The sequence below is a fragment of the Scyliorhinus canicula genome, chromosome 9 (assembly GCF_902713615.1).
Source record: "Scyliorhinus canicula chromosome 9, sScyCan1.1, whole genome shotgun sequence".
Classification (NCBI taxonomy): Eukaryota; Metazoa; Chordata; class Chondrichthyes; order Carcharhiniformes; family Scyliorhinidae; genus Scyliorhinus; species Scyliorhinus canicula.
The window spans coordinates 192,959,421-192,973,165 of record NC_052154.1 but is presented as its reverse complement, the minus strand read 5'-3'; the positions used below and the strand labels follow the sequence as shown (position 1 = coordinate 192,973,165).

The window sequence follows — 13,745 nt, the reverse complement described above, 5'->3', positions numbered from 1 at the left end:
GTCAGATGTCTGGGAAGCCCAGCGAACCATGTGCATATGTTCTGGGCATGTCCGGTGCTGGAAGGGTTCTGGAAGGGGGTGGCAAGGACGGTGTCGAAGGTGGTGGGGTCCAGGGTCAAACCAGGATGGGGGCTTGCGATCTTTGGGGTCGGGGTAGAACCGGGGGTACAGGAGGCTAGGGAGGCCGGAATACTGGCCTTTGCGTCCCTAGTGGCTCGACGAAGGATATTAATTCAATGGAAGGACGCGAGGCCTCCAAGCGTTGAAACTTGGATTAACGATATGGCTAGCTATATTCAGCTAGAAAGGATCAAATTTGCCCTGAGAGGGTCGGTACAGGGATTCGCCAGGCGGTGGCAACCTTTCCTTGACTTTTTAGATCAGAGATAGACGTTCGGGGCCGTGGCAGCAGCAACCCGGGGGGGGGGGGGCAGCAAGGGTCGTGGGGGGACATGCACGACTGTAACGCGGGCAAGTCTGCTCGCTGCTCATGTCTGAAACTGTAGGCTGCCTTGTTTGTTAAGGTTGCCTGGGGGGGGGGGGGGGGAGGACTGGTGCGCGCGAGAGGGCGGGCGAGGGAGGGACATTTGCCTAGAGGGATTGTGTTGTAAATAATTTAAAAATTAGTAGGGGTAAATGTTTGTATGGAAAAACTCTTTCAATAAAAATTATTTAAAAAAAAAAAAATTAACTTTGGATCAAACAATTCATCGCGATTGTGAATGGTCCGGTTCAACCTGAGTGGTGGAGAGTGGGATGGAGTCGATGATAAAGGGCAGGTTGTGAGGGGCAAGTCATACAACAGATTTTGGTGTCTCCAATGCTGAGCTGCAGATTGGTGACGCTTGTCCATGTCAGAAAAGGAGTCTGAGAGATCAAAGGGAGGCCAGGAGTCATGGAAAGTACCAAAGCTTCAGCATTTTCAGCACACACACACATACACACACACACAGTCATCTGGAAGAAACACTGTGATTAAGAAAGGTAGGTTGAAGGCACGGTTGTAATTGGGGTTTTGTGAGAGAGGTGACGAAAGCAGCTTTGTGATGGGAAAAAAAATTTAAAAGCTGAAAATCGCTGTGAAGGAAACAAATATGTAATATTTCCCCTGTGGCGGACCAAAGAGATTGTTAAACATCTTATCTCCAGCTCCAAGGATCGGTTTTGATCTTCACAAATGTAACAAGCACACAGATCTGCCACTGTAAGCAACCAGTTACAAGAAGTCATTAACATTTACCTCTCTATAACCTTTCTATGAATTTGCTCTCCCTGTTCATTTGCTAGTTTTTCATCTAATTTCTCCAGGTTGACACCAGCCACATTTGCACTGCTCCAAACAGCCACTGCAGTAAAGGGGAAAACAACACAGCATTAGTTACAGGAACATGTTTCATGCTTCGTGAAGCACAAAACTCAGAAAACTAAATGAAACGGGGCCATTTCTAATGACGAAGGACCAGATGGCGTCCTGGACGATCAGTAAAAAGATTGGTCATCACATTCAAGAAAGGCTTTCTTTCATTTAAACCAAGTTCTGGGGAGTAATGCTCAGGTTGATCATCTTAATTAACCCTGTTGCTATGGTGTTCTTTAATAATAAGTACCTATCCGAAAAGCTGCTCTTGCAAAGTTAAGGGAAAGATGAAACATTAGCAAGTGTGGAAACCAGATTACATCCTGGTCACGTATTGAATGCACTCTTAAACCAGAATCATGATAGAGAGAAACTTACAGCACAGTAAAAGGCCAAGCAGCTCACCTTGCCTGGGCTGGGTCTTCGGAAGAGCAGCCCGGCTTTTTCTCCATAACTAGGCCTGTTCCTCACGCTCAACTCCCTTTTCCCTCCAACTTTTCAGGTAGAACATTTCATCCTGACAACTCTGAGTGATGTGGTGAATGTAACTCCGTAATTCACACTGTATTGTATATACATGAGACCATGCATTGATAAGCGCAGTTGTGTTGCCCGACCACTAGGGGGAGCAGCGCTGGGAATGCTTAGGAGTTTGTACAGGGCTCCACCATTGGCTCCGCCCATGACTCCTCCTCCTGGACTGCTGTATAAATACCAATGCTCAGAGCCAGTCATTCAGTTCATCGAGAGTTCAACGTGGAACAGGCTGGCTCTGTTGTAAGTAGATCAAAACCACTGTTCATATCTTAAAACATGTGTCTAGTGAATTGATGGTTCCATCAAGTGAAAATAACTCTCCTCAACACTCCTCAAGATCTTTTGCCAATTATTTCAAATCCAAGTCTGGTTATTGCCCATTCACCACAGGAAACGGTGTTTCTTCACCAACTCTTGTCAATATCTTTAAAAGCCACATTAGATCATCTCTTAACCTTTCTCTTTCAAGGAGAATGGTCCTAACATTTCCGACATTTTCTCATGACCGGTGGCACAGTGGTTAGCACTGCTGCATCACGGCGACGAGGATCCGGGTTCGATTGCGGCCACGGGTCACTGTCCGTGTGAGGTTTGCACATTCTCCTCGTGTCTACAACCAAAAGATGTGCAGGGCAGGTGGATTGGCCACACTAAATTACTCCCTAATTGGGAAAAAAAAAGAACTGGGTGCTCTAAACGACCCCGCCCTCAAGCAACATCCCCCGCCCCCGGCAGAACCTCCTCCAGCAACGAGGAGGCCAGTGCCACAGGAAAGTCCACAGGACATTCCGCACCTGCATATACAAAGAACAATACAGCACAGAAACAGGCCCTTCGGCCCTCCAGGCCTGTGCCGACCATGGTATCTGCCTAAACTAAAACAGTATACACTTAGAGTCCATATCTTCCATTCCCACCCTATTCATACATTTGTTAAGATGCCCCTTAAATGCTACTATCATACCTGCTCCCACCACCTTCCCAGGCAGCGCGTTCCATGGGCTGGATTCTCTGCAGCCCGATGCCGAAATCACAGCCGGCGCCGGGGCGGGGAATCCAGTTTGATGCCGTAATCAGGCCCGGCGCCGGTTCGGCGATTCTCCGGGCACCGAAAATTGGCGTCATCGCGGAGTACACCGCACTGCCGGGGGCCATTGCCAGAAGCCCGCTCAACAATCCTCTGCTGCCGACCAGCCGAGTTCCCGACGGCGTGGAACTAACTATCTATTGTCTGTCAGGATGCTGGAGTGGCGGCTGTGGACTTTTTTGCAGGAATTGCAGGAGTAAAACTCCACCGTTTTGACGCTGGCATGGGGACATGGTCTCAATAATGGAGAATCCAGTCCCATATATTTACCACCCTCTGTGTAAAAGGCGTTGCCTCGCACATCAGTTCTAAACTTTTGCCCACGCAATTTAAACCTATATCCCCTAGTACTTGACTCTCCTACCCTAGGAAAGAGCATCTGACTATCCAAAAGAGCATCTGACTATTCACTCCTCATGTTGGAGCCCAAACCTCACCCCCAGCTCCGGATTTTTTCTATCTTAATTTCTCTCACCACATCAACCCTATACCATCTAGAAAAATATGTCCATTCCAAGCATGAAATATCTTGTGGCTATCACTGGTGGCTACTGATGGGTACCTAAGTGCTGAAAAATTGATGAAGTACACCGATTTGTGGGAAGTTCTTCGAAGGGTTAGCCCTGGGATACAATGAGACATTTTTCTGTTTAATCATTAAAAGCTTGAGCAATACCATTCAGCAAAGTTTTGTATGAAAAACAGCCATCCAAATTGAAAAGGAGGAAAAGTGCAATCTTTATCAATCATTTAAAACAAAGCCATAAAGCACGTGTGCTTCATAGGCATATGTACAAAACCATGATAAATATTGTATCAAATTGGCAGACTACCTACCGCTTTCATCTCCTTGTTCGCCGATGATATATGCGTGAACACTGATTGGATTAATTCTCAACTTTGCGCCGAGTAAAAAACGAAACCTGGCAGTGTCCAAATCAGTACCGATGCCAATCACACGGTGCTTTGGGAATCCACTCAGCTTCCAGGCAACATAGGTCATTGTGTCCACTGAAAAGCAAATAAAGTCCCGAAAAATAAACTTCTCCTGTAATTGGAAACTAGATAAAAGTGGAAAATTAATAACGGCACCGTTGCCGCTCTCCCCTAAGAGGTTTACCACGAGCCCGGTGGTGGCGGCGACCCTAAGAATCTGGGGACAGTGGAGACGGCATCGGGGGGAAACAGGGGGCTCGATGGAGGCTCCACTGGGTGTCGGTTCATCCCGGGGAACACGGATGGGGGATTTTGGGGGGTGGCAAAGGGCGGGCATCAGCAAATTGAGGGACCTGTTTATTGGCGGGAGGTTTGCGGGCCTGGGGGAACTGGAAGATAAATTTGGCCGTCCCCAAGGGAACATGTTCAGATACCTGCAGGTAAAGGCGTTTGCTAGGCGACAGGTAGAGGGATTCCCTTTGCTGCCCTCGCAGGGGACGATGGACAGAGTGCTTTCGGGGGTGTGGGTCGGAGAGGGGAAGGTGTCTGACATCTATAAGGTAATGCAGGAGGTGGAGGAGTCGTCAGTGGAGGAGCTGAAGGCTAAATGGGAGGAGGAACTCGGGGAACAGATAGAGGACGGGACTTGGGCGGATGCCTTGGAGAGAGTGAACTCTTCCTCCTCATGTGCGAGGCTTAGTCTCATCCAATTTAAGGTGCTGCACCGGGCCCACATGTCCGGGACCAGGATGAGTAAGTTCTTTGGGGGTGAGGATAGGTGCACCAGATGTTCGGGGAGTCCAGCGAACCACGCCCATATGTTCTGGACATGCCCAGTACTGGAAGAATTCTGGAAGGGGGTGGCGGAGACGGTGTTGAGGGTGGTTGGATCCAGGGTCAAACCAGGGTGGGGACTCGCGATCTTTGGAGTTGTGGTAGAGCCGGGAGTGCAGGAGGCGAAAGAGGCCGGTGTCCTGGCCTTTGCGTCCCTAGTAGCCCGTCGAAGGATTCTGTTACAGTGGAAGGATGCAAGGCCCCCAAGCGTGGAGACCTGGATCAGTGACATAGCGGGATTTATAAAATTGGAAAAGGTCAAATTTGCCCTGAGAGGATCAATACAAGGGTTCTATAAACGATGGCAGCCTTTTCTGGACTTCCTGGCTCAAAGATAGGTAACTTGGTCAATAGCAGCAGCAACCCGGGCGGGGGGGGGGGGGGGGGAAGGGGGGGTGCATTATTGTAGTGTCTATTCTGTAACTTTATAGTGTGTTAATTTGCGTTGTTGTTAAAATGCTGTGTTGTTCATGGAGGTGGGGCGAATGTATATGATTGTTAATATTATTGTTATTTTCGGTATTTTACTAAGGTGTGTCAATGTTGTATAAAATCAAAATTTTTCAATAAAAATTATTTCAAAAAAAAAAGTGGAAAATTAACATGTGAAAAATATTTAATTTTCTGGTTGATTGTCCTATCATTTGGTGTTGTCTGAAATTCTTGCAATTTTTTTAAAAAATAAATAAATTTAGAGTACCCAATTATTTTTTCCAATTAAGGGGCAATTTACCGTGGCCAATCCACCTACTCTGCATATTTTTGGGTTGTGGGGGAGAAACCCACGCAGAGACGGGGAGAATGTGCAAACTCCACACGGACAGTGACCCAGCGCCGTGAGGCAGCTGTGCTAACCACTGTGCCACCATGCTGCACTAAATTCCTGCAATTTTAAATGTAAAATTCATCACTTGAAGTGTGTACATTTTGCTTTCATTGCGAACTGCATGAATAAAGATCTAAATTAAAGACTAAAGAGGTGTTCGGATTAAATTTGAGGGTACCCACATTACCGTATTGATAACTTTAAAATTATGAGTGCGGTGTGGAAAGTGTTTAACACCATTAAAATAAATCTCTTGTCATTTAGATTTCATTCACATCGATTTGGGGAAGGAAAAAGGAACCTACAAAAAGCAAAATTCAAAAGACTAAATTCAAATGAATCACAATGATCGTGGGAATGGGTTGATAAGGTGAAAACATAAACTAGTGTGGACAAACCTGTTTTTTTAAAATTTAGTGTACCCAATTCGTTCTTTCCAATTAAGGGGCAATTTAACGTGTTCAATCCACCTACCTTGCACATCTTTGGGTTGTGGGGGCGAAACCCACGCAAACACGGGGAGAATGTGCAAACTCCATACGGACAGTGACCCGGGGCTGGGATCGAACCTGGGACCTCGGCGCCGTGAGACTGCAGTGCTAACCCACTGCACTATGTTTTTTTTATTTGTTCATAGCATAAGGCCAGCATTTGTTGCTCATCCTTTATTGCCGTTTGGGAGGTGGTTGTGAGTTGCCGTCTTGATCTACTGCACTGTTTGATACTGTTGAGTCCCGAAGACTGTGTTCTGCCCGGTGTCAGGGTTCGGGGACATCTGCTCAGGGCTGAAGAGGAACTTGCAGTGGGAGAGGGATAATCTCGGTCCATGTGGATACCGACAAGATAGATAGGACAAGGAAAGAGGTTCTGCAGAGAGAGTGTGAGGAGCTCGGCACTAAATTGTACAGCAGAACCTCAAAAGTTGTAATCTCTGCCGTGTAAATTGGCGTAGGGTACACAAAATTCTGGAGATGAATATGTGGCTCAATGACTGGTGTGGGAGAGTGGATTTCAGTTTGTGGGGCACTGGCACCAGTACTGGGGAAAGCGGGGGGGCTGTACTGTTGGGATGGGCGAACCCAAACCTTGCTGGGAACAGTGCCCTTGTGAACTGCGTAACTAGGGAACTAGAGAGGGTTTAAAACTAAATAGTGAGGATAAGGGATCAAATGTGGAAAGATATGGTACATCCAAGAGTAGCGAAGAGGGGAACATGGTAATTTGGAAATAAGGGTCATAGAATGGCAGGAAGTGACAGAGAGAAAAAAAACCTAAGAATGCACAAAGAACCAAGACTAATTGTTACAAAAATAGAAAAAAAGTAAACTAAACTAAAGTAATCTAAAAGACAAAATGAAGACATACCCAGCAACGTTTAATCAATTGAAACTTTACCTGGAATAGTTACAACAAGTAGAACAGCACTTGGGCTGTGCTTAGCCAATTGAGGGATGATCTCCTTAAAGGTAGCTATGTTCTTTTGCAGCTGTCTTCTTTTGACTTCTCCCACTGCCTGCCGTACACCAGCACAGATGATGCACACCTTTGAATCTTCTGTAACTAGAAAATCTGCGGGATGGTCATTGTAAGAGACAATTATTCAGTTAAAAAAGAGACAGAGATATTTTAGTCAGGCTGTACTGGGATTTTCACAGTAACTTCATTGCAGTGTAACATAAGCCTACTTGTGACACTAATAAAGATTATTATTATTACATCCCTTTCTCAATAATGTGAGTGTGTGGCACTGTGATTCGCAATGGTACTCACCAGACATCAATCTTTAAACTGCACAGTTTTCTATTCTTTAGAATTGCTAGTCAATTAGTTTTAGAAAATGCTAGTTTCCTCACATTGTTCAATGTGCCTGAACTCACAGAACACAGAAGAGGGAACAGAACTGATGTTTACAATGTTGTATTTCCCACTTTGATTATTGTGCAAATGTGTAGGACTGAAATTGAGAAGCAGAACATTCTAACTGGCAAATGTTACATTGAACAACAAACAGGTTTTTAGTGTAGTTCATAGAATCACAGAATCAGTACAGAGCAGAAGGAGGCCATTCAGCCCATCAAGTCTGCACCCACCCTCTGAAAAAGCACCCTACCTATGCCCTCTCCCTATCCCCGTAACCCCATCTAAACTTTAGGACACCAAGAGGCAATTTAGCATGGCCAATCCACCTAACCTGCAGGCGCAGTCTTTTAGATGAGACGTTAAGCCAAGGCCTTGTCTGCACTCTTAGATGATGTCAAAGATTCATGTCACTATTTCGAAGAAGTGTAGTGAAGTTTTGCCTCACGCTCTGGCCGCACGTCTCAATCAACATCACTGAGACAGGTGATCTGTCTGTGGGACTTTGCTGTATACAAATTAGCTGCCACATTTTCTTCGTTGCAACAATGGCGACAGTTCAAAAGTATTTCAGTGGCCTGTCGTCATGTAAAAGTATTTAATTGTACAAAAAGAAACAGGGGCTGGATTCTCTGTTATTGGGACAATGTCCCCACGCTGGTGTCAAAACTGGACTATCACGCCAGAAATACTATTGTGATAGGGCCACATATTCCTAAACCTGGCGTAAATCTCGCAGCTTTTGCTGCAAATACAGGCCCCCGCACTTCCGGGTCGGAGCCCGTGCATGCGCATGGTGGCGGCTTCCAGCGGCCACGCCGTGCTCCATGGCAGACTCGGACCGCGGAGCGGGACCCTGAAAAAGACCCCCCAATCAGCCGCATGCCCGACCCTGACTGCCCGCCCAAAAATACCCCGGGCCCATAGAAGGCCGCCCGTGCCCTCCGATTGGCCCACCCCCGACCAGGTATCACACGGGTATCACGGACGGTAGGACCATGAGTGGTCCACGCCGTCGGGAATTCGGCCGGTCGGAGGCGGAAAATGGCGGGGTGGGCCTCAACAATAGGTGCTAGGCGGCATGGCATACTCAGAGAATACTCCGCTTTTCGGGGCCCGGAGAATGGCGCTGGTCTCGATTCCGTGCAGGAAATTGGATTCTCCGGCCCCGCGCCGGCCGCAATTTCAGCATCAGGATGCGGAGAATCCAGCCCCACATCTTCCTGCAGTCAGACCTAGCAAATCTGGTAACGTTTCACAGGGTTGGAGCTGGCTGGAGTGACAAATAAGCATAGGGTATAATTTCTCAAATTTAGCTTAATATTGGAAACAACCTTCTAACACTGGGGCGGCACGGTAACACAGTGGTTAGCACTGTTGCTTCACAGCGCCAGGGACATGGGTTCGATTGCCGGCTTGGGTCACTGTCTGTACGGAGTCCGCATGTTCTCCCCGTGTCTGCGTGGGTTTCCTCCGGGTGCTCCGGTTTCCTCCCACAGCCAAAGATGTGCAGGTTAGGTGGACTGACCATGCTATATTGCCCTTAGTGTCCAAAAAAGGTTAGGTGGGGTTACTGGGTTACTGGGATAGGATGGAGGTGTGGGGCTTAGGTAGGGTGCCCTTTCCAAGGGCCGGTGCAGACTCGATGGGCTGAATGGCATCCTTCTGCACTGTAATTTCTATGATTCTTTGATGATTCCAGTGATGTGGAATCTGTCACCAAAGTAGACAGTCTCAACCTATTGCGATAAATCACGTCCCAATATATTACACAGTGTCGATTGTAAAAGCAGTTTAACTGATTCACATAATCAAGTTTGGACTTGTCGTTTTTTGTTTAAAAAGGTACATGAGAAAATACTTCATTTTAAAACGGAACCAAATTTGGTGACATCCAAGACACCAAACACCTTTAGTGATACATCTATGCCTATTTAAATTAAGGTTGACCACTGCTCAGCTCCACTCCTGAATCGGCTCAGCCAGTAAGAGCATTAGGTAGCTGAGCCATATACATCGACCAGAACTCACCCTCTGCTGACCCAGCTGTTCTCAATGGGTTTTGGTCCTCTGTACCAGCTATAAGCGAAGCTCAATCGCTTCAGCTGTTCAATGATGAGATAGATGTACGGCAAACGACTAATAATGTGACCTTTCTGACATCCTCCTTTCTCGTTATGGCCAGGTAGATGATATAAGCCACATTCAGGCGAGGGCTGCTTACTAATGCATTTCGCAACGTCCATCACTCTCCAATCGAATGGTTAGCACATTTAGACTGATATACTTGGTTTGATAATTTATATAAATGCAATAAGATGAAGAACAATAAATGAGGCATCAGGAAGGTGGTTTAACTGCACCCCAGTTTCTCAGAATTAGAAAGCTTTCCAGCTCCTCGGTCACTGTCACGTTGTTCCTTTGGCACATTCTCCTCTTTCGAGCAGCCAACCTTATTCCACCTCTCATTTAAAATCCGCATTATCTAACATCCACCCAAGTAACTTGAATTTTTTAAATTAATATATCCTCACTGCTTTGCTCCACCGCGTAACCTCTCATCCCAGACAATTCTGGCCTCTTTGAGTATCTCGGACTTTAACTGCTCTGCCACTGGTGGTTATTCCTTCAACTGCAATGGATCTAAGCTCTAATATTCCCACCCAGAACCTCTCCAATGTTTTATCTTCCTTTAATACCTACTCCTTGACCAAGCTTTTGGTCATCTACCTTAATATGTCATTTGACTTGGTGTCAAACGTCAATACAGCGCCTGTGGAGCATCTTGGGATCACAGATCTGCCTGATCGCACTGCACGGTCGAAGAGAGCTCAGGGGCTAATTGGCCTACGCCTGTTCCTATGTTTCACACAAGCACAAACGTATTGGAAGACAGAGTAGGCCATTCGGCCCCTCGAACCTGCTCCACCATTCGATAAGATCATGGCTGATCTAATTGTGGTCTCAGCTCCACATGTCTCTCTTCCCGTCCAAACCCCCCCCCCCCCCCCCCCCCCCAATCTCCCCAAATCCATCCCTAATCCATCCCTTGCTTTACACGTCAATCAAAAGTCTCGCTAAGTTAGCCTTGAATATATTCAATCACCTAGCCTCCACTGCTCTCTGGGGAAGACAGTTCCACAGACTAACAACCCTTCGCTTTGTTAAAGACACTTTCAAGTTCTTAGTGTATAAGTGTATATATGTGGCTATTGGCCCAGAAGAAATGCCGCTTATAGACTTGTACTAGCCATGGATGAAATAGTATAGAGTACCCAGCATCTCTGGAAGCACATTACAAGCTGGAGGCCAAGGATGAGTAAGGGGAGAATAGTTTTCAAAGTAATGAAAACTGAATAGAAAAACACGTCTATACTCCGTTTTGTTCTCTATTCTCCCAACAGAAACTCAAGCCAAGAATGTCTATGTTCTTCACTCAAGGTTTCAGTCTCATCACAGCCTTTCAGCCCTTTTTAGGAAATTATACCTCTTCTCCTCCGAGTTCCCATTTATTTCTTATTTTCCCAGTGAATGCCACTTACCAATAGTCAAGAGAAAGACTATCATTGAACACTCAACCATCAGAATTGTAATAGAAATGGCAGCACGGTGGCACAGTGGGTTAGCCCTGCAGCCTCATAGCGCCGAGGTCCCAGGTTCGATCCCGGCTCTGGGTCACTGTCCGTGGGGAGTTTGCACATTCTCCCCGTGTTTGCGTGGGTTTCGCTCCCACAACCCAAAGATGTGCAGGCTAGGTGGATTGGCCACGCTAAATTGCCCCTTAATTGAAAAAAATGAATTGGGTACACTAAATTTATTTTTTAAAAAAGAATTGTAATAGAAAAATCCACAGCAATCAATGTTACAGGGATACCCAGAAACAATTTAATTGCTACTCTATTTAATTGCTGTATGAGAGATGACCACGTGGTACAAAAACCTGCTCAACTACAAGTGAAAATAAAGAGTCTTTACAGCAAAAACAAATCCATAGCATCTAAAAATATCACCGGTTGCCTAGCATTGATTGAGTCTATGGGATGGCTGACTTTCCTTGACTTATGCAACCTCCCTGGTGACTTGTCACCATGCCTACTGCTCAGTAAGGGCAGAGAAAGCCCGGGAATGATGGCTGATTCATTACCTTTGATGACTGCACTATACCTCAAGGCAATCAAAGAAGTAAATAGATTGCTTAACAATACACATCAGGCCAATCTCCAGAGGTTGTGCTGGAGCTCTCCAGTTGCCTTCTCGTTAAAAACATGCAAACCTGGAGACATTGCAGGGAGAAGCAATGAGACTAATCTCAGGTGAAAAAGAGATAGGCCACGAAAGCATAAACTTAAATTCCACAACATTGAAAGAATATTGGGAAACCTTACTGTGCTATATCATTTTTTTTTAAATTCATTTATAGGTTGTGAAGACATCACTGGCTGGGCTTGCATTTATTGCCCATCGCAAGTTACCCTAGAATGTGTTACATAATATATGGTTTTGTTCATCAGATATTACTTTAAATTAAGACAGGACCAAGAGAATACAAGTTCATTTCTTGAGAACTAGTTTTGGAATGGGCGTTAAGAAGAACAAGGTGAAAATAGTTTCTTTAGTTTGTATGAATGAGTTTAATTAATTCATTGTCTTTCAAAGGTAATAGATATTTTGCTCCTTGTATTTTTATTCTAACTGCACGGTGTAAAACAAAACACTCGTCGACTTGCCGTGAAACAGAAATTTAGTTTTGCTTGTTGCCGATACAAAGAAACCAGCATCAATCCTGTTTTACATAGAATTTACATAGAATTTACATAGAATTTACAGTGCAGAAGGAGGCCATTCGGCCCATCGAGTCTGCACCGGCTCCTGGAAAGAGCACCCTACCCGAGGTCAACACCTCCACCCTATCCCCATAACCCAGTAACCCCACCTAACACTCAGGGCAATTTTGGACACTAGGGGAAATTTATCATGGCCAATCCACCTAACCTGCACATCTTTGGACTGTGGGAGGAAACCGGAGCACCCGGAGGAAACCCACGCACACATGGGGAGGATGTGCAGACTCCGCACAGACAGTGACCCAAGCTGGAATCGAACCTCGGACCCTGGAGCTGTGAAGCGATTGTGCTATCCACAATGCTACCGTGCTGCCCCAATCCACATCTTTGAACTGTGGGAGGAAACCGGAGCACCCGGAGGAAACCCACGCAGACATGGGGAGAAAGTGCAAACTCCATACAGACAGTCACCCGAGGCCGGAATTGAACCCAGGTCCCTGGAGCTGTGAGGCAGCAGTGCTAACCACTGTGCCACCGTGCCGCCCGTAAACACTACACAGGACACTACAACATGGGGCTCTTTGCCATTATACCAGCCATTTTCTGGTCAGTGAGGGCAGAGATAAAATGTGAATGTGGGAGTGCACTTTCAGGTATGGACAGCTACAGGAGGCCTGGATGAGCTTAGGTTTATGGAGACTGGAAGATGGGAGGTTGGCCAGGGAAGTATTGAGATAGTTGGGTGTGGAGGTCACCAAAGCAGGGATGTAGACCTCAACAGCAGATGGACTGAGGCACAGACAGGCCTATTTTGTGGAGCTGGAAGTAGTGTTCGATATTCAGCACAGGGTCTAACAGGTTGAAACCAGCCTGGTTCAGTTTGAGCCAGTCATTCTTCCCATCTGACCAACCCTTCTGTATCTTTCTGCAACCACCCTACCAATCTTCATGTCATCCACAAACTTTCTCAACCCCCCAAACATTCTCATCCAAATTATTTATACATCATGAACAATAAGGATCCTCGCACTGATCCCTCTGGTACATAACTGGACACTGGCCTCCAGTCACACAAACAACCTTCTACTACCACCTTCTGTCTGCTACCACCAAGCCAGTTTTGGATCCAACTTGCCACATTACCCTGGATCCCTTGTGCTTTTACCTACTTTACCTGTCTCCCATGTGGGACCTTGTCAAAGGCTTTGCTGAAATCCATACAACTGCACTATCCCCATCCATACACCTGATCATTTTGTCAAAAAATCAATCAAATTTGTTAGGCATACCCTCCCTCTGTCAAAGCTATGCTTTGATCAAACATCGCCTTTCCAAGTGGAGATTAATTTTCTCCTTCAGAATTTTCTCCAATAGTTTCCCTCCCACTGATGTGAGACTCACTGGTCTGCAATTCCCTGGATTATCTCGACCACCCTTCTTGAAAAGTGGAACCAGATTAGCTGTCCTCCGGACTTTCCCACAAGAAACTGTTCCTAGTCCACTCGGGCCAGATCCTGCCTCATTTTA

The 13,745-nt window shown here is 46.2% G+C and overlaps 1 protein-coding gene across 5 annotated transcripts in view; it reads right to left on the bottom strand.

Annotated features, from left to right (window-relative positions):
* The window catches only part of LOC119971980 (L-lactate dehydrogenase A chain-like), a 42,716-nt gene that overhangs the window by 18,147 nt on the left and 10,824 nt on the right, over window positions 1-13,745 (bottom strand). For all 5 annotated transcript variants that reach the window (XM_038808397.1, XM_038808395.1, XM_038808393.1 and 2 more), the window contains 3 exons: window positions 6,973-7,146; window positions 3,819-3,992; window positions 1,241-1,346 (listed from right to left, as the gene is read on the bottom strand). In XM_038808397.1, coding sequence (XP_038664325.1) covers window positions 1,241-1,346; window positions 3,819-3,992; window positions 6,973-7,146 — 454 coding nt within the window. The remainder of the gene's footprint in view (window positions 1-1,240; window positions 1,347-3,818; window positions 3,993-6,972; window positions 7,147-13,745) is intronic.